The sequence below is a fragment of the Neopsephotus bourkii genome, unplaced genomic scaffold (genome assembly GCF_033783945.1).
Source record: "Neopsephotus bourkii isolate Nb327-2 ecotype Australia unplaced genomic scaffold, CSIRO-AGI_Nbou_v1 NB_1120, whole genome shotgun sequence".
Lineage (NCBI taxonomy): Eukaryota > Metazoa > Chordata > Aves > Psittaciformes > Psittacidae > Neopsephotus > Neopsephotus bourkii.
Window position 1 is genome coordinate 886,579 of NW_026901606.1, and position 24,618 is coordinate 911,196.

Here is a 24,618-nt window from a genome sequence, read left to right on the forward strand (position 1 = left end):
CTTTTCAGAGGGAGGGTGCATGAGCAAGGGATGTCTCTGAGGGTCTGAATTAATTTTACTGCTACAGTTTGCACACAGGAAGTTGCTGAAATATCACTGCCACATCCTTAAGGTTCCCAGGAGCTGCAAGTGCCTGTATTTTGGGCTCCAAAAGAATTTGTCAGAGCTTACAAACTTGTGTCTAGCACTAGAATCTATTAAATCATGGCAATGCCAAGCACGTGTCCTCTCAATTCTGAGGAGATTTTTGGAAAAGATAATCAGAGTGGTAGACAATCAAATGGTAGAGAATCCAGCATGGGCCAGGCTGGATCCTTCTGGCAGCTTCCTACATGGAGCTGGTCTCTGTGGTCAGCTCATTTTCTGCTTCTGTGCTCTGGAGTGGGTTGCATCAGGTGAACCTGCTTTTGCCTAAAGCTGAGGTTGTCAGGGCTGCAAGAAGCCTTCATTTCCATCAAGAATTTGCTGGAACTTAGCAACAAAAATGTGGCTTAACAAGCACTTTTTGTTGTGTGGTTGGTTTCTTTTTTTTCCTCTGTTCTTTTTTTATTTCCATTTAAAGTAAATGTAATAGAAATGAGCATCACTCTGAGCTCCCTGAGGGGACAATCATGTGAATGTAAGTATTGCTATAGCCCTTATTTTTGCAACTGCCATCTTGACTAGTGCATCAGTGACTCAGCTGGGAAATCCCAGCTACTGCATAAACCAAATAACCAAACATTCCAGCGAGGGCTGTAATCGACTGAGATGTTAGATGGAATGGGCACAGAGGGGAGCTAAAAGCAGGTATCATCAGTAAATTGCATATTTTGTGTGGTCAAACAAGCCTTAGCTCAGCAGAGCTTCCTCACCTCTAGACATTACAATGACATAAATCCATTGAATCACGAATCACGGTATTTCAGGAGAAAGCTGATGTTATGTGATACATGCAGCTCAGTGCATTAATTTCTTCACTCTAATAAGCTCTTGCATTAGGTCCGAACTATTTGTCATCTTTGCTCTTTTTGCTGTGAGAAACCACCTTCTCTTACTATCTCTTGTTCAAAGAAAAATATGGACTGTTTAGTTAAAAGGTAAAGAGATGCCTTATTATTTCAGGAGATGCGTGACCAGCAGGTCGAAGGAGGTGATCCTGCCCCTTTATTCTGCTCTCATGAGACCTCACTTTGAGTACTGTGTGCTGTTCTGGTGTCCTCAACATAAAGAGGACATGGAACTGTTGGAACAAGTCCAGAGGAGGGCCACGAGGATGATCAGGGGACTGGAGCACCTCCCATATGAAGATAGGCTGAGAAAGTTGGGGCTGTTCAGCCTGGAGAAGAGAAGGCTGCGTGGAGACCTCATAGCAGCCTTCCAGTATCTGAAGGGGGCCTATAGGGATGCTGGGGATGGACTCTTCATTAGGGACTGTAGTGATAGGACAAGGGGTAATGAGTTAAAACTTAAACAGGGGAAGTTTAGATTGGATATAAGGAGGAAATTCTTTCCTGTTAGGGTTGTGAGGCACTGAAATAGGTTGTCCAGGGAGGTTGTGAATGCTCCATCCCTGGCAGTGCTCAAGGCCAGGTTGGACGAGGCCTTGGGTAATATGGTTTAGAGTGAGGTGTCCCTGCCCATGGCAGGGGGGGTTGGAACTTGATGATCTTAAGGTCCTTTCCAACCCTTATTATTCTGTGATTCTATGATTCTTTCCCTTTTTTTGGTCCCCAGTCTTCCTCTGAAATACAAGGATGTGTTATGAAACCAAGCATCTAAAGTTCAGAAGGTCAGCTCAGATACTGGAAAACTGTAACCCACAGGTCTCCCAAGCCCTCCGAGTGCCTCCTGTGAAAAGCCATTTTTATAGTGCAATAACCAGAGATCATTTGTTAGAAGATGAGTGGCTAATCTGCTCTTGGGGTGAGAGATGTTGCTGGGGTAAGTCAGGCAAGTGTGTAGAGCCAGTTTTATCTGCCTTAATTTCAGTTTTTGAGCCATTTCTGTAGTATGCATTTTTGTCCTTAAAAATCTTCCTTTTAATAGATGAGCTTACTGCCTGAGCTTTCTGTTCTTCAGCAAGAAATTTAGTTTAAAACAAACAAAAGAACATAAATACAAATCCCCTATTTATTTTCTGGAAGTTGATGTAGTATTTTAGGTTAGAGGTTTTCTGTTTAGTTTTGTCTTTAATTAACGTTTCAGTTAAAATGTTGCAGGACTGCATTAGGCAGGTAGGCTGTTCCTGCCCATAGTCATTTAATGGGCTGCACTCTCATTTGTCTGGAACCGCTTCTGCCTCCCAGACCCATGTCCAGTTGCGCTCCATTGTGGTATTATTATTCCTGATTTGCTCTGCAGTGATTCCTAGAGGCTCCAGTCAGGAATCTGCAACTGTGATGCTATATTCAGTGTCAACCAGTATTGAGATGATCTCTGCATTACATATTCACAATCCAAAAAATCATAATGCAGATTATAACAGACCACAGAAACAACTGCAGTGGTTCAGCCTGAAGTCCATGTAGCCCAGCATTCTGACTCCAGCTCTGGCCATAAATAAGATGCTTAGCAAAGGAAAGGAAAAGAGCAAAATATTTGATATTCCCTTGCTTTTTTTCCTATGTCTCCCAGCCACCAATTTGTTTTCACCTACACCCCTTCCTGCAGCCCCCAATGGGTCCATCTCCAAGTGCTTTTCCAGTCTCCCATTAAAGCTCCTCAATAAGCTTCTTGGGCCCTCAGTGCCCTTCAGCAAAGAGATCTGCCAAAGCCTATGTGAAGTACTGCTAATGTTGTGTGGGTTTCAGCCAAGCTCCCTTCAGCTTTCCATGGTGTCTCCTGGTCCTTGTGTTGGGACAGCCATTCCCCATCTGCTCTTTGGGTGTGTTGGGGACCAGAGTCCACAGCAGGCTGCAGCATCCCAACCAGCTCTCTTGGTCTTTGTACAGCAACTGCTCCAGACTTTGATCATCCTGGTTGTGTTTCTCTGAAGCTTTTCCAGTGGTATTTTCCTTTTATTTTTTAGAGCATAATTGTTTCTACCCCTCTTCTTTGTGTGTGCTTGCGTGGTTGTTTTTGCTCTTCAGTCAAATTAACGTCAATGTTATTCCAGACTTGGAAATACTACATTTCTGGGAAAAGAGTTCAGTGAGTTGCTCCAGTTCGTAAGTTCTGCTACAAGCAAGGCTTTGCTATTCAGCCAGGAGCAATGTTCATTAATAACTGTGTTACTTTTTCTTTGGTTTTCTTCTTTTTTTTTTGTCTTTGTTTTCAACTCATCTGTATTCCCAGACACTTCTGAAAGTGTTAAAAACTGAATAAAGTAATAAATAGATTTAAGTGAAAAGTGTTGCATATTATTCTGTTGATTTTAAGGACTTTGGGTGCTCTTAATTCCTTCAGTTAGTTATTTTCTAACCCCTGCTGTGTGCTTGGGTAGATACCAATGCAAAGTATAGCACTTGTTTGATTTTGTGTCATGTTCAGTTACATTAGTACCTCCAGTGGGAGCAGCCTTTGCCTTCTGTCTGTCTGCCCCACTCACCCTCCAATGAGCTGCAAAAGCAATACTCTGCCTTTATTATTTTTCTTCTTTTTCACATCATCTGTCTTTCTCCATTTGCTCAGACAAAGAAGTGATAAAAGGGAATGATGATCTGTTTAACACCACAGGAAGAAAGATGCATTATGAGACAAGAGAGACCTCTTGTTTACAGCGAGGTTTTTTTGGTAATTAGCCATTTGTAGGGGAAGATGAGCCTCCACTCGTAAAGTCAGCATGCCATAATTTAGGAGACTTTGAATGGAACTCTAACATTTGCCTGGATTGGAAATGTTCATTGTGTGCATTTAGAAATAAATAAAGGGCTGTTTTTCTCTTTGCAGGAAGCAGACTGAACAAAGACCTGAGACACTATCTTAACCAGAGGTTTCAGAAAGGGTCGCCGGATCACGATCTGCAGCAAACTATTAGAGATAACCTTTACCGCCATGCTGTGCCTTGTAAGTAACAAAACATTGACCCAGTGGATTACATGTTTCATTTCTGGGTGTTTTTGAGGCAGTCTTCACGTGGTGGTGTGCACATAGAATTCCGGTAGGGTTGATAAGGAAAACAGTTCATCCCTGAACTCTGCTTTTATGATTGCCTTTTTGGGATCAGTTGACGGTGATGCTTACTTTGGAGAAAAAACCTTTTAAACCAGCCATTAATTAACTGCTTGACTTAGAAATAGTCTTCATTAACGCCATTATGGTGAGTGTTCTTTTATTGGTTTGAAACCTAGGAATCAAAACCCTGCTTGTATTTTAATTTCTTTAGCAGAACTTTATTTCTAATGCATATTTAACTTGTGAAATTTAACAGCCTTTTATGGCTGTGTGCCATTGTAGCAGGCAACTGCCACTGTGGGGAGGTCATCCTCAATTCATGTAGGAGATAAGCAGCAAGAGGTAGTGAAGCTGAGAAAGAAATGCTCTTTTTCACTCAAAAACCCCACAAGCAACCAGAAGGAAATTGGAGATGTTTTGGAAGGTGTTAATCTTTAGAATTTCAGAATATTTACTCAAAATGAGACTGTTTTTGCAATTTTGGGAAGATACACAAAGAGTGAAGAATGATTCTGCTTCATAGCACTGCTGTTTGGCATTCTCCAGCTTGCCAGGATATGCTATTCTAAAGAAATGTTTTTTCTGATTAACTGGGATGAGCTGTGGGAGTAGTGTCATGCCTTTCAGATCAGGCTGGGATAAGAACTGATGAACATCTTAGTTATAGGATACTGAGATGAGCAGCCAACTATTTTGAAGTTTTCTATCTCAACCTGAATCAGAGGTTCTTGATCCTGGTAGACTTCTATAAATGTTGAATAATGATGATGCCACTCAAAAATCAGTATTTGCCAACAAATATCGTATAGTGGTATGTAGAGTAATAGCCATTTTTAATCTAAGTGTTGCATGCAGGAGAACTGTGTAGGACCACAGTTAACACTGTGGTAACACTGACAAATGTTGATTCTTCAAATGGCAGATGCTCTATATCACCATTGAGTTTATTGTCATTTTATCAGCGGAAAGTGTGGACCAAATTACATTTAAAGTGTTGTGCATGGACATAGAGAGTAAATATAAATTATTATTTTCTGTTGAACACTTCCATTTACCATTTTGTCAATGTGAAATATGAGTAGTTTTCAATCACCTAACTTGTCAGGCTGCAGGGTTTTTAAGGCATACTGTGAAAAGTGCCTTCTTGGATAACACATGTAGTGTTTGGATTGGGAAATGCAATGTTGTGATGCTAATGTCCTTCTGCTTGTGTGTTCTATTCCAATTTCTAAAGCAGGAAATAAAGCAAATGAACGTGAGTTCTGTGGAAACATTTTAGGCATTACCAAGGTTTCATTTTGAAATGCTTTCCTTTGATTCTTTTCTGTGATTTATTGAACTTAATGGTAAGCTAAGCTGCTTGGACTTGCTAAAGACTTTTGGTTTAAAATTAAGAGCAGTGAAAGTGATTCCTGCCTTTTAGAAATAGCTGGAGGAAACATGTTGTCGATGTATTAATAAGAACATCAGTACTTATGTTCCATTTATTAAACAAATGGAAAATCTAGGAAGTGGAGTTAGTTATTGTGTGTTTCCATACTTGGAATTTTAAAGCAGTAGTATTTAATTTTCTCTTCATGTACTATGATGGTGGTATCAGTGGTAGCTTTTAAGAATGATGCTAATATTCATATGTACAGTGGGTTGGGATGCCTAACAGGTCTGGAGATTAATCTAGCTGTACACTCATATTTTTTTTATTCCTTGGTACACGTGACCAGTAAATCCAGAGCCCTGGACCAATCTCAAGTGCTAATGGATTATGAAGTCTTGTATTTTAAAAATGGAATTCCCTGCTGATTATGTGGTAAATGCGAGCAAGAACACAAGGTCACTTGGACTGAGCATGCTTGGCTTGACAGCTGCTTTTTGTTGCACTAATATAAAGGCTAAATGAAGTGATAATTAGTAAATACAAAGTGGAGGAAGACAACGTTAACCAGTTCATCCCCAGAAATTCCAGTAAGAGCCATGTGGTTCAGCTTTGGCTTGTTTGTTACAGGGGGTGAGAAAACCCAGAGGGCTTCTGTTTCCCACACAGCCACGTGCCGGTTGCGTGCTTGGCTGACTCGAGCACTGAGTGAAGACACAGTTCTAGTTTTTGTAGAAGATAAAGGTCAAGTAGAGGGGAGGAAAGGTGCAGAACATTTGACTCAACCTCTTTGTTTCAAATTGCAATGATGCACTGCTTAAGCATCATTTAGATTTTTTACTTTAGGGGAGTTGGTTGAGGTTTTGCTTTATTTTCTCGTGAACAGTAACAGAGTGGGATGATGTCTGCTCCCAAAGGGGATATGAATGTTACCTAAATGGGTAGACACAGGGATGGTTTTCCAAGAGACCAGAGGACTTCATCCCTAAACTTGGGAGCAATCATAAAGAAATGAAACCTTGAAATGGATCCAGAAGTGAAGTATTATTGAAAGAAGTAGGTGAACCACACAGTTTTCTTTGCAAGCTGAAGTCTTCCGCTGCTCCTCAGTGGTCTCTGCCCCTCCACTGGGCTTCCTCTGAGTCTTCATACTCTCTGCTCTATCCTGCAAAGTTCTGTTTTCTGCAAAGGTCTGTGGTGAAAAACAGCAGTGACAAGGTGTCCTCCAAGTTTTGTTGTTGTGCTGTCATGAGTTCTCTGTTGTTACTATCACACCAAACCCATGGATTTATTTACTGAGTTAAAGCACTCTCTGGAATTTACAACTTCAGCATCATAATCTAGGACTGAGCCAAAGTAAGGAGGAGAGGCAGGACACCTTAGTTAGGTATTTGGAAATGCTTATGAAGCCATGCATTTACAGTATGCAAATCTTTGAAAGAATTAGTGTAGTTCACACACTGAACTAGCTTTTATTTCAACTGAACCAACTATGTCTCATTTCCTTCACTTTCTTCCTGATGCTGTCATTTCACTGTTAACTTTACAGGCTGGGTCACAGCCTTTTTTTTTTTTTGCTTAGGAAAAACACAACATCTTAAACTTGAGCAAAGTTATTCTCCTTATGCGTTCAGCTAAATAACTGTTTGCATTCCTAGCATGTACGATCCACTGTCAAAACTAGACAAAAAACTCAAGTACATCATCCAGATTAGCAGGATGTTGGTCCAGTCTCTATCTATCCCCTTTGCCTTGTTTTCCTTTGTAGCACCACATTTTTCCTGATTTCTGATGTGCCTAATGAAGATCATCAGAAATAATGCTCTATTTGTGGGCTGGTTAATGGCTCCATTGAGCTTTGGAGTGGACTGAGAATTGGCAACCATTTCATGATTACTGATTGGCCATGACTGTACCAAAAGTGCTTTGACTGATGCAGAGACTTTGCCCAAAGTTTATTTTTAGTGTGAATTTCACTTATTCCAGCTCAGTTTTGCCAGCCTAAACATTTAAAAGCCAAAAAGCAGGTTTACCAACTGTGCGAGGCATCTTGCTCGGGCACCTTGTAGCATGTCTGAGTCCACCTTTGTTAACTGAAGTTGATGGGACTTGCATTACATCTTATCTGGGGGGAGGCTGAAAGTCCCTGATGTAGCATGTGTTGACATCCTGCCTTTAGGTTTCAGAGAGTACTTTAGGAGCAGATCTCCCCAAAACAGGACTTGTATATGTGAAGATTTACTTAATGTAAAATGCGATTAGTTGGAAATACATGTAAGAATATTTCCATGCAAGTGTTAATTGAGAAAGATATGTGATAGCAACTTACTTTAAGTGAATGCAGCAGCGTGTCTAAACCACTGTTCACGGAAGGCTGGACAGACAGGATTATCTTCCTCATTTTGAAGTGATGGTAGAGGGCATCTGTTTAAAACAAACAAACAGTACTAGCTGTCTTTACTGCTTATTCTCAACAACCTGACAGCAGTTTTCTTTTTAAAGTGTATTGGGTAGAATCAGGGAGGAGATATTATTTCCATAAACGCTTATCTCAGCATGTTGGTTTGGATTTGGTGTTTTAGTTGGTTGGTTTTGATGTGTTGGTTTGTTGGTTTTTAATTTCTTTCCTCTGAGCACGCTTACTTGATTCTCCACTTGTTTCAGTCCCGTGTGATACACAGAGGCAGCTATGGACAGTCTGGCATCTCTACCTTTATTTACCAAAACAGTATACCTGGTGCCAGCATGACTGGAATAACAGACAAATGGTCCCCTCACTATTCACCTATAGTCTTTATTTGTCTTATTTCAGTACTCTGCAACTCCTTTCTTTGCCAGGCTGCAGTCTTCAGAAGCAAAACTCTGGAAAGTGCAAGGTCTATTTAATGGTAGATGAAACGGGGCCAATGTAATGGCTAGACTAGAGTTAAGTCTTAGATGTCAGCCTAGAGGCTGTGTGTCAGTCTCTTCTTTTTACCTCCTCTTCTGGATTTTAAAACCTCAGGAGGTCATCGTTCAACAGTTGACTCACTTTCCCAAAACAAGTACATGCCCTGAGATTAATTGGCTGGAGATTTCAACGTTAAGAGATTTACCACTTTCATTTCTGCTGTCTTTTCTCTCACCTTCCCAGAGTTTGATCTGTTCCTCTGTCTTCAATTACAGAACAGCAGCTCCAACTGTTGTGGTTAGTCCTACAGGGGATTGTGGAGCAAAAGAGAAAGAAATGGATAAAAATCAATAGCGTAAGTGTTGAGTGATCTGTAAGGAGACTTAGAAAAAGACAAGGACACCCAGGCTCCTGGCTGCCATCAGCTACCCCACATTTCAGTGGGAAATGTAAGAATAAGTTTTTTATTCCAAGCAATCTGCTGGTGCAAAGGAAAAGTCTCCTTAAGGAAAACCAATAATGCTGAACAAGGAAACTCTACAGTATTTATGGGACAATCTTTAGTAAGTGGATGTAGATGAGCACATTAAACCTTACTATCTAATTAACTGTTTTAATAAATAATTGAGCTACCAAAGGGTAGTTCAGTTGCTCCAAGAGTCAGATAAGCTGCTACCTGCATAACCACCATCATCTGCAGCTAATGGAGGACTAGAGAGACTGAGTAGGCTGAGGTGTGATGGAACTGCTGTCAAACATGCAGACTTAGGTGATTTCCCAGGGTAGCTTCTAAAGCCCTGTAGTGCTGGGCTCCCTGTAAGTATTCTGAACCTCAAAATGAATTGATAGAAGGGATATGTAAACCTGCTTACAGAAGGTTCTTTTCTTTAGAATATTGAGCATAACACTGTATCAGTGTACTGGGAAATTGCTGGAGTGAAGCAAAAAGATCTTTTTGCTGCAAATGCATGTGTTTTTACATGTGGGGATATTTGAGTCACAATTTTGAGGTTATTTTTAGTTACTAATTTTTATTAAGGATAAACAGAATCACTGACAGTGCACATTATTTTTGTTCACAGGCAATAAATCATCAGTTTATGTACACAAATGTTCTCAGAATTCTCAAAAGCTTTCCAGACCTGCAGCCTTCTTTATTATCCAAGTACCTTTTGTTGCAGTTCCTTTCCAAGAGGTGTAATTCTGCTTTTGTAATGAGAAAAAGTTGCATTGTCCATGAAATATTCATCGGAAAGCCACACCAATAAGTTGATGAAGAGCAGACTGACATTTTTTTCCTGAACACATGAAAAATAATTGTTTTACAAGATTTGTGGTAGGAAAATATTTAAGTATATTTTAAGTAGCATCCTTATCAGTAGAGTGCAGCATAGAGGTACCAACAGTATGTAACAGTAATTTTTCTTAAGATTCTTTGCTTGTGATTTAATCCAACTCTGAAGAATGAGGTATATTTTCCATGCCAGCTAGTTCTTTAATGTTTTCTATATTTAATTTTTCCTGTATTTCCAGCAGGGACTGTACTCTGAGCACAACTGGTGGGTTTAGGAACCCCTTGTAGCTGTGTTCCAGGGAGCGCTACAGAATTGCAGCAGAGTCCCCTGCAGTTATCAGGGATATAATTATTTCACATATTATTGAACCAGATGTGATTTCACTTTCGAGAGAGAAATAAATGGCCTGTTTTGGGATAACAGGGCCAATATTTCTGTAGTTTAGTTCCTTTCCATAGACACTCATTTGTGTTTAATCTAGGAGACTTCGGACCTTTTCTTCCATCTGGTCTGACCTTTCAGATCAATAGTGCATTTTGTGTCACTGGAGCTATTGGGTATCATTACTATTTTTTTTTCCATTTGGAAATAAATACACTTACAATAGCAAATACCTCTCCATCTGCTTACCCATTTGTGAGGAATAGCTTTTTTGTGTTTCACTGTACACCCAGTTGAAATTGCATGAGGCACCAGAGAACACTACAAAGCAGAAGAGCTCAGCCTCATAGGCTCTCCCGTGCCACTTTCCAAAGGAGATTTGGGTAAGAAGTGTGGGAAGAGATTACATGGCTAGTTTTCTTTGTTTTCTTTGTTAGTCCCCAGTGTACTTAATTTTGTGGGGTTTTTTTTTTTTTTTCATTGCAGTTGCTTTGTACTATGGAAAGCATCTGCGAGTGGGTATTTCATTAGTGCAAACAACGTGCATATGTTTTAAAATGTAAAGGTTTCTAAGGTTGTGAGTCTCTGGGAAAGCTGAGAATAAATCAGAGCTGAGAACAGGTACTGCTGTTTGGAGGTTGAAGGGGTGGAGGTGAATTGCCCCACATTGTGTACTTCAAAACTGGCTCTATCATGCCATAGTTTTTCATACAATGTCTCAGGGTCCTGATTAGAGCTTTTGTGATGTCCCAGCATTTGGTTTTATTGAAGCAGTTTGAATTCTTTTCAACTACCATCATGTATCTGTTCAAGGTTTACAGTGTATTGATTATGCTACCAGCCAAGAGAATGAGTGTTCCAGGCAAAGGGTACGGTTTAAATTGAGAAGAAATTAAATGTGTAGCTGTTCTTTAACCTGTTTTTCCACTCATACTTGCATTCGTGATTCACCCTTGATATTTCAGGCCTAAGTCCCTCTAGAAAGCACCCATCATTCTGTATGGGTATGTTTGTGCTTGGATATGTTGACATGTATAGTGGTTTCACAGTTACAAAAGCCCTATGCTTCTATCGTCAAAGATGCCAGTACTTAAAAGAGGACACCTAAAAATCCCATTTAAATGATATTATTCTTGTCCAGTGCAGTACCTGCAGTGTATTGTGAGCAAAACCAGTGGCATTGCAGAGGAGGAAATGCCTGTGATTCCCACTTATGTATCCTGCTGCCTTGATAGTCTCTGAGCCCAGGAAGTCAGTGGCAGATGCAGCTTCCTAATGGTCTGATGGGGATGCAGACTTGCTACATTTCATCTTCAAACCATTATCCTTTTTTTAACATTGCCATGCTTCTTCACATAAAGCATACTGTGTTTGTCCTCTAAATCCTTTCTCTTTTTATTTCAGCAGAGGGGAGATTAGCTGTGTAATCATTAATAAAGCTGTTTAGATTCTGCTAGCTGGTTTTCTTTGAGGAAAGCCATACCCAGTACCTTTACTAGGAGTAACTCTGTAAATTAATCTTCATTGATTTCCTTCCCCCCCACCCTCAGTGAATAAGAAGGTAGGAAAAAAATAGAATAAATATTTCTAGTTTTGCACCTGTTGAAGGAGAAATAAATCTTTCCTATTAGTCATAACGGTCTAGATGTATCCTTTTCTTATAATGTGCTCTTGGATAATTAGAGCTTTGAGTTATGAAGTCAAGATTCCTGGGTCATTGCCAGAACAGATTTGTTTAAGGGGGACACTAGTTCCTTGAATTCCTTTTAAAGGGCTTTGTCATGTCCCAGGCTTTATTTTAATTAATGACGCTTTGAAAGGCTAATGTATCTTCAAAATGAGACGTGTATCATGGAGTAATCAGGTGGATGGTGATCTAGCAGTTCTACTTGCAGGGTGTTTTTGGAGATGAAGATGGAGGAAAACATCAAAGACCCTTGAAAGCTTCACCTGTCGCTGAATTATATTTCATGGTTCGTCATTCATTCACTACCTGCACTTTAAACTTCAGGTTAAACATTTCATTTACCAGGGGAAAAAGCAATAAACAGATGTTGGTAAAAGGAGGTCTGTATGAAGAAGCAGTATTGCTTATTACATAAATTGATACCTCATTCTTATTCCAGACCTTCATGGCAGCTGCCACTGCGGTGTAGATTTTTCTACCAAATTTAAAGCTACTTAATGGGAGATTGTCATATGCTAAATATGTGCAGGTAACCATTGCTATATTAGGAATTTGAAGTGGCAGACCTCAGAACTGAGTGGCTGGGGCAGGTGATGGGGAACGGAGGAACTCCAAATTAAGAAACAGCTGCTTTTAGCAAACTCTTCCTTGAATAAATGAGGAGATGGATATTTATAAATGCAGCATTACCATCTCCTGCTGTTCATAGGTCTTGAATTAGCAATCAAAACCTTGAAACTGGGTATTTTGACTTTTCATTTACCTGTTAGATTGTGAGGCCTTAATGCTGTCTTTGTTCATGTTATACTAAGGTATAGGGGTTCGCATTTTTGTTCAGAGGGGGGAAATACACGAGAGTTGAAAATGTGCTTGAACATTAAGCAGGTCTTCAGCTCTCCTAAATCCAGGTATGTTATTGCAAGATATGCGAGAGATTTGAAGTGAAGCCAGCAGGACAGTACATGGCAGTGCAGAAGGAGGAAGGCTGAACTCAACCATGGAACAGAGGTAGACCCAGTTCTTCCAGGAATGTAAACATCCCATAATGTTCATAAATATCTTCCCCATTTTGCATTCCCATAATTTTCCATATTTATTTTCCTATCTCACTTCACCTCCTGCAATCTTCTGCAAACACCCAGTGTTTCTGGAAAGGAGCAGCTGATGAGATGCAGTAGTGCTGCTCCTGTGTAACTAACCACACAGTAAGGAGCATCACGTTGACAGACATTCTGTGAATTGCCCACATAATAGAACATTGATGATACCATTAAAGTGGTAAAGTTAATATTATAGCACTATTAGATTTCTCCTTCATTAACTCTGATCTGATAAACAACCTCTGGCATATTTTGAAGGTAATAGTCACCTTACAATCACTACTGCTACTCTATCTGGCATTTCACGCTCCTCTAGATTTATAGTTCTTTTGTCATCTAATCTGTGCTTACTCCTTTATTTTTTTCTTTGAATTTGTGCTTACAAGCAGACCCTTTCCTGGAGGGCCCTGGATGTGCAATTAACACTTCTCAGCAAGAATAAGGACATCCTAAATTCGATTTCTGAGATTTAAGACAAAATCAGTTTTAAAGAATAAAGTGGACCGAATGTTCAGGAAAGCATGATGCAGATCTCCGACAGTGTTTTAGTGCTGGGCACTTTTAAAGGGGTGGAACAGGGTAATGCTGGTAGCAGTGGTTGTGTTTTTGGCTTTTGCCAACAGATACCAGAGCAGTCTCTGGAAAATCTTACTGGGGATGTGGGGGATGAAGAGGGGACCAAGTGGATGCTTGTGGCAAGGGGCTGTGATGGGTGTTGGGCACAGCCCTGCTGCCGCATGTGTGGGAGCTGGAAAAGATAAAGGAATTGTTTTTTTTGGCTGTGTCTGTCCAGCAGAGACAACTCCACTCTTAAAAGTTAATCCTCAAGCAGCAAAGCCATGAGCCACAGCTTAACTAAGTAACCTTAGCTCATCTCCACTGGCAGAGAGGCTTCTGTGGAGGTATCACTTGCCTCCTTGTTTTCCTAAGTGAGTCATGGCTTAATTAAAGCTCTGTCTCATGGAGAAAGTGGTTGTTATACATTACCTATCACAATGTAGAAGTGGAAAGAGATGCTGAAACACTGACCCTTAATCTGAAGTGCACCATCTGTGTTTTATTTCCACATCTTGCTGAGTTTACACTTATTTGAATTCACAGTTTGTTCCCCATTTGCTGTTCCCACATGGTAAGTGAATTGGATCCAAAATGTGATGATGAAAGATTGAGAAGTCTGTTGGAGAAGTTTGTTCTTACCTACAAGAGTGCTCTATTTTACACTTCTTCCACCCTGTGAGGTAAATCCCAGCTGTAAAATCTGGTCTCAAGATGATCTTTCATGGTGGGAAGTTGGGGTTACTGTAAGGACAAAGACTTCTTTCCCCATCCTGAACTACTTTATGGTTCACTTCTTTCTGCTCAAGAAAAGGTAGATAGTTCTAAAGAGTGTTTGCTTTACTGTTCCAGTGAATTTGTGTGGATGCTTCTCTGGTGCTGATTGGCGTTGGAGCACCACCTTTACTGAATATGTTTTCTTCGTTAAAGTGTTCGGATGTTAAAACAAGACCAGGTATAATATAATGGAGGGAGCTGTAATTACAATTGTAACAGTTTTCATGATGCAACTTTGAATTGCTCTCATTTTAAAATAGACAAACGGCTCAAAACCAGGTTGAATTTCCCGTGTTCTCATTTGTTTCAGTTTTTTGCCTACCGAAGCAACCATTTTCTTAAGGCATAACTGTAAAAAAAGATGTAAAACTTAAACATGTCATATTTCAAAAGCAAGCCATTCAAATGCTGAAGGCTGTATAAACTTAAATACCTTCTTTGGGTTTTGCTGTAGACCACACAAGCTCTGAGAAATTGATTACTCTGGTGCTTGAAGGGGCATTCATGATACAGAAACAGAGGTTTGCATTGAATTTCCTTCTTTGTGTGTGGGACTTTATTTTGGAAAGAGAAAAAGCCTTTAAACCCCAGATTAAAAATAAGTCATTTCATTGTTTCCTTCCCCCGATTATAAATCTTATGAAAGAATTTCATAAATGATGGAGGAGATGCATCTCTTAGTAAATGTAAAGTAAAATACTCCATTTATATTTTTAAAGAGGAGGCTTGTCCCATTTAGGTGCTGCCTCATTGAAGTGTCATGTAGTGAGCGAGTTTCAGTGTGGCTTGTGCAGGCTCATTTTATTTTGTGGGCATGAAGATGAGAGATGAGGAATTAAGAGTCATTTATTTTTGTATTGCAGTCTTCAGACGTACTGTATACAATACCCTAAACCCATCACTGTCAAAGGCTTTGAGCTTCCCATGGGGACCATGAGCTGATCAGACACATACCCAGAAAAACAGCCTAAGACTCAATGAGGCTGTTGTTGAAAGATTGGTAAGGTGAATCTTGAGCAAAGAGTTTTTATCTCCTTTTAAGCAACATGGTCCAGAACCTTGGCCAGATAGTATTTGCATGAAAGTATTTATGTCCTGTAAAATTGAGGCTGGTTTATATATTTATAATCAGGCTAGTCTCCTGTTTGTGTGTGGCCATTTCTCTCATAAAGGTAATAAGAGGTTTACTGTCTGTTGGTGACGTTTTGTTCCCACCCAGGTCAAACACTTTTGGGAACTGTGTACTTCAGTAAGAGCAGCTTTTGTGCTGTTGGGTTTGGCAGTAGAATAGAGATGATTGTTTTCCTTACGTTGCCTGTCACACACATGTGCTATAAACTTGTGAGCTGTTGCGTTCATCCACACCTGCACTGAGCTGCTTTGCAAGGGATGGCTGTTACCTGTTGTGGTTCAAAACCTCTGCTTGTTAGAGCAGCAGCAGCAGCAGGTGCTGTCCCCACCGTGCCATGGTCCATGGAGAAGGTGACCGGGCTGGCACCACAGCACCCTGTGCCCACCCCACCAGCACCTCCCATGTGGTCCTCGGGCTGTTTACATCTCTGCCTACTTCAGTGGAGCTGCACAAGCCCCGGTGAAGCAGCCAGAGCAGGTTTCCTTGCATTGGCTGGAGTCCCCTGTAGTTTCAGTACTGCATCTAAGCAATCTTGTAGTGTGAGGTATGTGGAAAGCATCCAAGACAGACACCTGCTGGCTGTGAGTCAGTCAAGTGCTTTCTCCAAAATATCTTTGGCCCCTGTTGTTGATGTTTACTTTTAAAGAGATACAGGCATGTGTTGGCTGTAAGAGAAAGGAGGAGGAGAAAAGAAACAAAGTCATTGCTACTGTCACTGAAATCCCAGCAGGTTTAAAACGGGAGATGAAAGTTTGTACTTTAGGAGAAACTTGAAGCTCTTGGGACAAGCACAGCAGAAAAGAGAAAGATGCTCTATATTCCATCTGATTGTTTGCAAATATGAGTGCTGTATCTCCTATGGAGAGAGAGACAGAGCTAGAAATACATATTCACATAGTTCCCCCCATTCTTGTGCCTTGCAAACTAGGACAATACCATTTTGCACTTCCCTGGGCATATTCTCAAATAACAACTCTGTGGAGGTGACAGAGAAATAAAAAGGATGAGGGAGAAAGAATGGGGGGAGAGGGGGGGAGGGGTGGCATCCGCCTCCTGGTATTTCAGATCTCCAGCATACACAGGTGCTTTTTAATCCCTCTGGCCTACATATTCTACAGCCCCTAGGAACAGAGGAGCCGTGATGTAATGCTCTTTTCCTCACACTCACAGCTTAAATACAGATGGAAATTGTTGTCATGTGTTAGAAATGTCACCAATAATATAAAAGGCAGGCTTCTGCATTCTCCCTTTTGCACTGTCAGCTGCTGCTGCCAGCTTATTCTTCCCTCTCAAACCTATTGTCATGTGGCAGAAACCCTGATGTAAGTAAGCCCTGTCCTCCCCCTGCTTATGATCCCTGCATTTTTTATTCCCCTCTGCTGCAGTGCTGAGGATCATTACATACCACGACTTAAAGACAAGACCTCACAAAGGAAGGATTAATCTTGTATTTGTGCTTGAATTTCGAAGGACTCAGGCAAGTGAGAATGTTCTGTTGTATTCTCTTTCTTTCCTAGACGCTAGAGAAATGAAAAGCAGCAGATGTGATAAGCGAGGGCTGTGCTTCCCGAGCGAACCCAGAGGTTCCTCAGCCGCAGGTTGTGCGTGTAAGGAGGGACTGGGTTGTAACGGGAGGCTTGGGAAGGGAGCTGCGGAGCGGAGCCGCGCAGCCTTAGCCCAGCCTGGGAGGACAGATGGCTAGTGCTGCTTTTTAATTCATCAAGCAGGCTTTACGTGAGGCCCGTTGGCGAGCGGGTGTGCTGCGAGAAGCGGGGTCAGTGGGCACGAATAGGCTGAGATCAGGACCAGATGCCTGCTGAACAATGGGGCTTTTGAAAGAAATGCGGGAGGAAGCGTGGCGCTTGCTTTGTACAGCCTCCGCATTGCAGGTTGGAATGGGGCAGCTCCGATTTAATGAAGTGCATTCCTAAACGTGGTCGTCAGCCTGGGCTGGGAGACAAGGGGACATGTCAGAAGGGAGCTTGTGGGGCTGGCGTGCCGGGGGGAGTGATCCACACTGACGGATCGCCCCGAACAATGCAGTCTTAGTGTTGGATGGGAAAACCCATCAATACATCCCTGTGCATATTAATGCGATACAGCAGGTGTTGCTAGATGTCTGTTCCTCATTGTTCTTTGAGGAGGGGGCAGGAAGGAGACCTCAAGAGGGATGCACACATCTGGGATAGAGAAAGAGCTGCTCCCATGATGCTGGAAGTGAAGCAGGAGACGAGAACCGGCCGTGTTCCTGCTCCTGGAGTCATGGCATGGGGCAAGGTGCTGGCCTGTGTGCTGAGCTGGGCAGTGTTCCCCTGTGCTGACTCTGACAGGCAATGAGGGGACCAGGCTTGGAGAGGCTGATCACATCTTAAAGGCATAGCAGGGCCAGGAGGGTCGTGTTTTCTGCAAAAACAGCCCTGAAACTCAGCAGGTTTGAAGGCTGGGAAGTGAATCTCCAGAGGGCAGGTTGGGTCAGCAGGGCAGAGGGCAAGGACTGAGGATGCAGGGATGGTGTCTCAGTTAAAATTCAGCAGTGAAAGAGTTAAAAGGGGCATAGATTTTTTTTCAGCTTCGCCAGAAATACATCAACTGTGAATGAGTCGCAGGGGCTGTGTGTGAATTGCAACAAACAAGGCGTACAACATGTGTAAAAACAAACAAAATGTCTATTTTTGCATTTGCACGTATCCTCCTATACCCTTAAGATAGATTTCTGTGTTAACAGAAGTCCCATCCCTAAATATTTACAGCCATGTTAGCCAGCATAATTCTTGCAGGCTTTGGAGGTGGTGGTGGGGGAGTGTATGTAGTCTGTCATTATTGTATATATTTCTTAATAAAAAGACACCCATTTAATTGCTGCCATTGTGTTGTCTGCTCCCCTTGTGATTTGTGACATGCTATACTGTATTTGTCAGCAGAATGAAAGGGGTCTTTGTTCCTTGTTCGTATTATGGCACACTGCATCCCAGTGAAAATAGGATATTTGCCTTTAGAGCTAACTTAGCTGGTGATCTGTGCCTGCTGTTACACTGGGAAGGGACTCCGGTTTTTCCCAGGAGTGTGAGGAATTTGCAGGCAAAGCTTGTATCCTTTCTTTATTTTTACATAGCAGTGTGTTAACAGGGATGAAGAGTCATCAGCTTCATTTGCTCACAGGGCAGGTAAAGCATGGCCAGTGGCTGAGGCAGCTTTGCATATTACAGCTGCCTTTCCATGTATTCCCTGTCTGGGGATGCATGGCCAAGTGGAGCAGGAGCTAGGATTTAGTCCTTGTGTACCTTTGACTATTTACTGCGGTGTAAACTGGCAACAAGTGTTCAGAGAGGTAAACCAAGAGTCTGTAGTACTGACGAGCTCCTGTGCCTAGTGAAAGGTTGGCCAAAACCACAGATTAATAAAGGCAGTAACTGAATGGCCGGCTACGAGAGTGGCTGTTTGGGGATGCCTATAGCACTTGTGGAGTGCTTTCCAGCCGCCGGTGCTGGGTTAGGTTACAGGATCATCTAACATCAACAGCCTTATCAGTTGCTGTCTATTTGCTGTCCTTTTCATGCTCCAGTCACTTGGGTATCAGTCTGTGTGCATGTGAATGGGAATGGTTTACAAGTGTAGCTGCTGGAATTAACAGCCAAAAAAGGATCTAAATTTAAGGCAGTGCTTGCCCAGATGATTAATAAGACTTATTCTAAAACACTGCATGAATGTATGGGGCTCATTTTTAAATTGAGCTTCCAAGTTCAGCAGCTTGAGCTTTATGTTGTTAATTCTGCTGATTTTCTACTCTGCAGTGCACAGGGGGAAATGGGGAAAATGCAAAGCCAGGCTCAGGAGGGGCTGATGTGAATGGGTTTTCTGTTAGATGGTCTGGCTCAGTGAAGGGCGACATTGTGAACCTGTTGCTTGTTGATGTGTGGCTCCTGTGCAATGTGGAAAATTACATCAAGGAGTAACTTTGCTCAGGAGAAAGCAAGGATTAGCACAGTGGGGCAGAAGAGCAGGGAGTGTTTTCTCCCTTGCCAGCTTGTTTCCACTTGTCATTGCCGACTGCTAGCTCCTGTCAGATGGAAGCAGTGATGGATCCACATAGATCCAAGAATGACGCTTCACTTCCTTCTGGGAAACTGCTGCAGAACTGGCAAGAAAGAGCACAGGCAGCTGCTCCAGGAGCACTTCAGCTCCAGCTGAATTTCTTCTTTTATGCACTCTGCAAATGCAGGTAATCCAACCTGCAATTTGAAGCTTAGAGTGTCCCTTTTGTCATTATTGACAAGCCCTAGCACAAGTGAGGCTGTCATAGCAGTCAGAGTGTTGCAGAAAGAAAAAAGCAGTAATGAAAGCCATTAATTCAGCAGCAGAAGCTGATTAGATGGTGCTGGGCTCTTGACTCTGTATCTGACAGTAATAATACTTACCCTGCGTTTTAGTAGTTTAAAAGTTCATATGCTGCAGGTAAGGCTCTTGCTGCAGTTTGAAGCTTGTGTATCAACACCTGACAGCTTTCCATCCCTTCCAGTGCACTGAGTCTTTAAATGGTTATGCAAGAAATGCTTCTGAAATGAATGCACATTAAGTCGTTTTGGTGAAGAGGTGCTGGGTGCCGTGGTGTTCAATAAAGCTTATTCAAAATGGTTCTTTTTTTCAGTCAAATTCTGCTAAATCCTGTCCTGAATATTGTGCTCTTGAATATTCTGGTAAGCATGCTGACTGGTTCACTGTGTTAATCCTATATGGTCTTTCTGTCTGCAGCTAATCCTGAGCTGTTGCTGTTCCGCATACATGAGTAAGATCCTTTCTCCCCCTCCCCTTGATGATATCCAGTAGAATTCCAGCTGACTACTAGAAGATAACAGATCAAATATCCTACTCTTCCTTTTTTCTCCTCAAGTATGAGAGCTGAGTTTCTTCTACTTGAAAAACAAACCCTGGAGAAGTATCCTTGATCTGTTGTGCTCTGTCTGAAGGCATGCACTAGCTCAGACTCTGCAGGATGGCTTTGGGAATCTCAGCTGTAGATAAATCTGGAAAAAAAGGCATGTGCAAATCAAGTTCCTGAATTCACATAGGTTTAATAGATTTTCTAACAGAACTTCTCATGAATTAGAGATGAAGCTGACAGTGATGGCTGTAGTTAATATTGTCTCCCTAATACAAGGTTATTGGATTTTCCTAGGTTTTGTTTTTAAAGTTGGGTCTACCTGTGGGAGATGTGCTTTGGCAAAGTCTATCCATTTCTAGTGGAAAAAATCCTTTTCCTTTAGGACAGTTAGTACCAACTTTAAGTTACTACTTGATCACATTACAGATTTGTTAGAAAAGTTTATGGAAGAAAGGACAATGGTTTAATTGTGAGTTAATTCTCCCTACTGCCACTGATTTCATCCATGGGACAGACATTGTATCTCTATAGTAAGGTTAGGGCTTTAAGCAACCTGGTCAAAGGTTTAGAACTGAACAAGCTTTAAGGTCCCTTCCAACCCAAACCATTCTATGATTCGATGAATATGCCCTATATTGTCATGGTTGCATGGGGTGTATATATTTGGCATGTGTGTGTAATACAAATGCTCTCATTTTGTAATATAAGTTTGCATCATATTTGCATTTAATTAAGATCAAAATGTCATGAACTAGAGAGCCTGTGGTAACTTGAGTAGAACATTTTCTTAAAAGATGTATAATATTTAGTTGATGTAAAATGTCAGAAACACCCACATCTTCCCTGGGAAGAGATTGGATGTTTTATTTTCTTTTAAATAGGCTTTCAAAGGATTCATTAAGAAAATTAAATCCAAGAAGAAAAAGTTCACACCAGCACTTTGAGGCCCACAAGACAAAATTCCCAACATAATCGTGCAGTCATCCCTAAGTGAGATGTGTCTGAATGACTTTGTGATATAGTTCCTGAAAATATTCAATACTGAAACAGGGAAACAACTGCTAAATGAATAATGTAGTCCTGTCAGCAAGCGGGATGTGGCTGTGGGTATCACTTACTGCATTAAAAAGTAGCTTGGTTTTTTTCCCTACCCAGAGGCAGTGTCCCACCTGGAATCAGCAGTGTTAGTGCCTTCTTCATTTGCCTGAGGAAGCTTTTGATCCATTGTAGATTGGAAATTTCCATCTGTTTGGGGGGTTTATTATGTTTTGTTTTCATTAGGGCACAACACTGACTTTTAGTTCATTGAAGATTAGAATCAGGCAAACAAAAATCAAAGCTCTGAAAGAGCAGTGCTACTGAAATCAGGATATATTGGGGAAAAAAGGATAATTGTTCCTCTCTCTTCCCTCGTTTGCATCCTCTCTGGGTACAGGTTTTACCTTTGGTAGGTTTATTGCTGGCATTGAGAACAACCTGGTGTTGATTTTTTATGCTAATTTAAATGAATGGTGGGGAACAGTTTAATGATAGTCATGTAGAAGGTGCTATTGGAAACACATGTTTTGTCAGTGCTGCTTTGGTGATTAATAATGTGTCATGTCTTTTATGGTGCACTAACAATTTGGCACCAGAATACAAGCCCTTGATAAAGGTGGGGAAGTGTCTGGAAGAAGAGAAAGTCTCCTCTTCCTCTCTTTCTTACATGGACCACAATAAGCACCTGAGGCTTGGGCTGAGGAAATGGTCTGTAGCGGTATGAACTACTTGTGTGGTGATGTAACATCAATGGCTGGTTAAAGGTGTGCTTTGAATGTAGTTTAGTTGACAAGTGCTAGTGTCCTGGTGTTAACAAGGCAGTATTTCAACATGTGATAATCTGTCAGCCTAAACTCTGAAGGGAAATCAAGGGTTTACCAGACGCGGATGCATGTGCAAAAACTGTCCTTTGCCTTTTCCATAGAAAGACTTTAACGTCTTTTATTTTTGGTGAAGATGAAGTCAACTCATTTTGAGTCCTAATCAGGAAGTGATTCAGAGCCTGTGCTCATTAAATCCTTCCCTTTACTCCTGGGACTGCCAGTGAGGATGTTGCACATTACCTGCTGATGAGATGATGTTTTTGTCAAGGAGATGAATGCCCCAGAAAGTATTCTCACAGTGCCAAACCACTGGGAAGGGTCTAGAAAGCCATAGCGAGGCTGGAATGTGAGTACTCGAGCTAGTTTAATCATCACTATGTGAAGCAGCTGCTTACCCATTAGAGAGAACTCATCTTTAGTAGTACGTGGTTTGGGGGACATGAAGGTTGAGCCCTGCTGTTCTCATTATTTGAAGTTTCAGATTTTCTTTGGGTTAATAAGGTACAACACAGAGCATGTAATTCCTCTTATCAGATCCTTTAGTCATTGTTTGGATGGATCTTTTTCATTTTTTCCCCCCATTTTTCTCTTTCTCATACTTCATGCATTCTATTGTTTTATTAGTTCAGTGGCCTTTCTGGGTCACTGCAGTCCAAGTAGTCTGACTTTTGTAAAAGGTTTTGGTGACTAAGTATTAGTGACCTCTATTCATCTTCCCTGTGCTTCTCCAAGACAGTGCAGTCTGATATTGAGCTGCACTGTGCTACAGTGAGTTCATCACATGGTGAAGCAAACCCCATTTCTTCTCTGTAGATGAAGGCACCTCAGTAGATCGTGTTGCTATGTTTCTGCTTCAGCGTTTAGGTAAATGGGATTCCTGCAAAAGAGGTGGAGAGAAACCAGCCTGTGGAGCTTCACCAGCCTAACTACAATAAAGAAATGTACTGCTACACGGTTAAAACTATACTGTTGGATTCAGGACAGTCCTAAAAAAGACTAACAAGCTAAGCCTGATTGATTTAAATTTCCAAATTGTGTAAGAGGAAACAGAAGAGTTATCATGAATTCATTAGGGAGCATGTTGTACCCACAGAAGTCTTTTTGCACAATTCAGCCTTGTATTGGTAGGCTCGTTTTGGGGGGCATTCCTTCTTGGGCACCCTCTATGAGGAATTTCTCTAGCCCAGACTCTATCCCTTGGTCAGAGCTGAATTAACAGGGGTCTGAGAAGAATTTTGGGTACCAAGGTTAGGAAATCTCAGAGTTGATGCTGCCATAATTTGACTATTTTAGATCTTATACTTTGCCAATAGAGCTTTCTTGCTCAAACTTGTTTGCTGCTTCTGGTAACCCTCAGCCTCGCCTGTTATACTCTGCTTCATGCTAAGTGAAGTGAGAAACAGGTTTTAGAAGTGAAATAAGAATGTCCAACATCAGGATGGAATAATTGAGAAATACCTGCGCAAAGAGGAGCAAAAACTGTTCAAGCAACATGGACTGTGGCCTCTGGTAGCTCAGAAGAGCTTAAACTGGAATACTGCGTATTAGCAGACTTTTCTTTACTGTATAATGTTGTAGGTTTCTTAAAAGGCAGAAGGGAGCAAAGCAACACCCTAGAGTTTCAAAGTCCTACCTCCCTCCCAAAGTTGAGAGCAAGCTGTTGAGGAGAAAGATTTCATCCGTGGTATTTATTCAGAGTTTGGGAACTTTGAAATGGGAGTTACTGAAAGTAGAAGTATGTAATGGAGCGTGTGAAACGGGCTTTTCAGGTGTCTGCCTCTGACACACACACGGCTTACATTTCTAAGCAAGGGGAGATTTTAATGCTGCCCAAATGTTGCTTTCACCGTAGAACTCTTTGCATGTCTAGCTGCAAAATGGCACACTGTCACCATGGGGAGATCTTTAAATTGAAGGACCTTTCTCTAATAAAAGGTCTGCTTCACTGTAAAGGAGATACTAGCGTTATATCATCTTGAAGGGCAAGCTGGTAAATGAAATACTATTACCTCAGTGTGTTCCTTTAGTAAAATATTTAAAAGTGGCTCACTCCTGGTGAATTACCTGCTGACCTGATCCTGCAGCAGCCTTATTAAACAGTTGCTGTTGTAACATTCTTTGTGAAGTTAAAAGCGTGTCCCACTGCACTAAGCACTATTTCAGATATCCCCATTATAACAAAAAGTCTTTATATAGTAGTAGTGCAAACCGATGGCTCTCATGGGTGCTTTCATAATGAGGTTTTATGGTAACTGTTCTCTGATCCCTTTTCTCCTTTTACCAGTGTATCAAATTTAGTCAGTTTATCTCCATATTCATAGGGCTTAACAAATTCGCTCCTGCAACTCCTCCAGTATTGCAGACACCATCACTTCTGATACAGAATGAGTTTACCAAAACAAAGGGTGGCATAAAATGAGGCTATCTTTGCATAGCACTATTGCTTGAGCTGGTGTAGCTTAATGAGCTTCTGCTCATCAGCTGAGCTGCTGTAGCTGCCTGGGTACGTGCTTCTTGCCATGAGCAAATGCAAGATGAAATTAGTTAGTTTAAAACCTTAAACTTTTGCTACTTGGAAGTCTCAAACTCTGCT

General features: G+C 41.4%; 1 protein-coding gene across 25 annotated transcripts in view; it reads left to right on the forward strand.

Annotated features, from left to right (window-relative positions):
* MAGI1 (membrane associated guanylate kinase, WW and PDZ domain containing 1) overlaps window positions 1-24,618 on the forward strand; it is a 338,512-nt gene that overhangs the window by 167,000 nt on the left and 146,894 nt on the right. For all 25 annotated transcript variants that reach the window (XM_061362388.1, XM_061362394.1, XM_061362387.1 and 22 more), the window contains exon 2: window positions 3,871-3,987. In XM_061362388.1, the coding sequence (XP_061218372.1) occupies window positions 3,871-3,987 (117 nt within the window). The remainder of the gene's footprint in view (window positions 1-3,870; window positions 3,988-24,618) is intronic.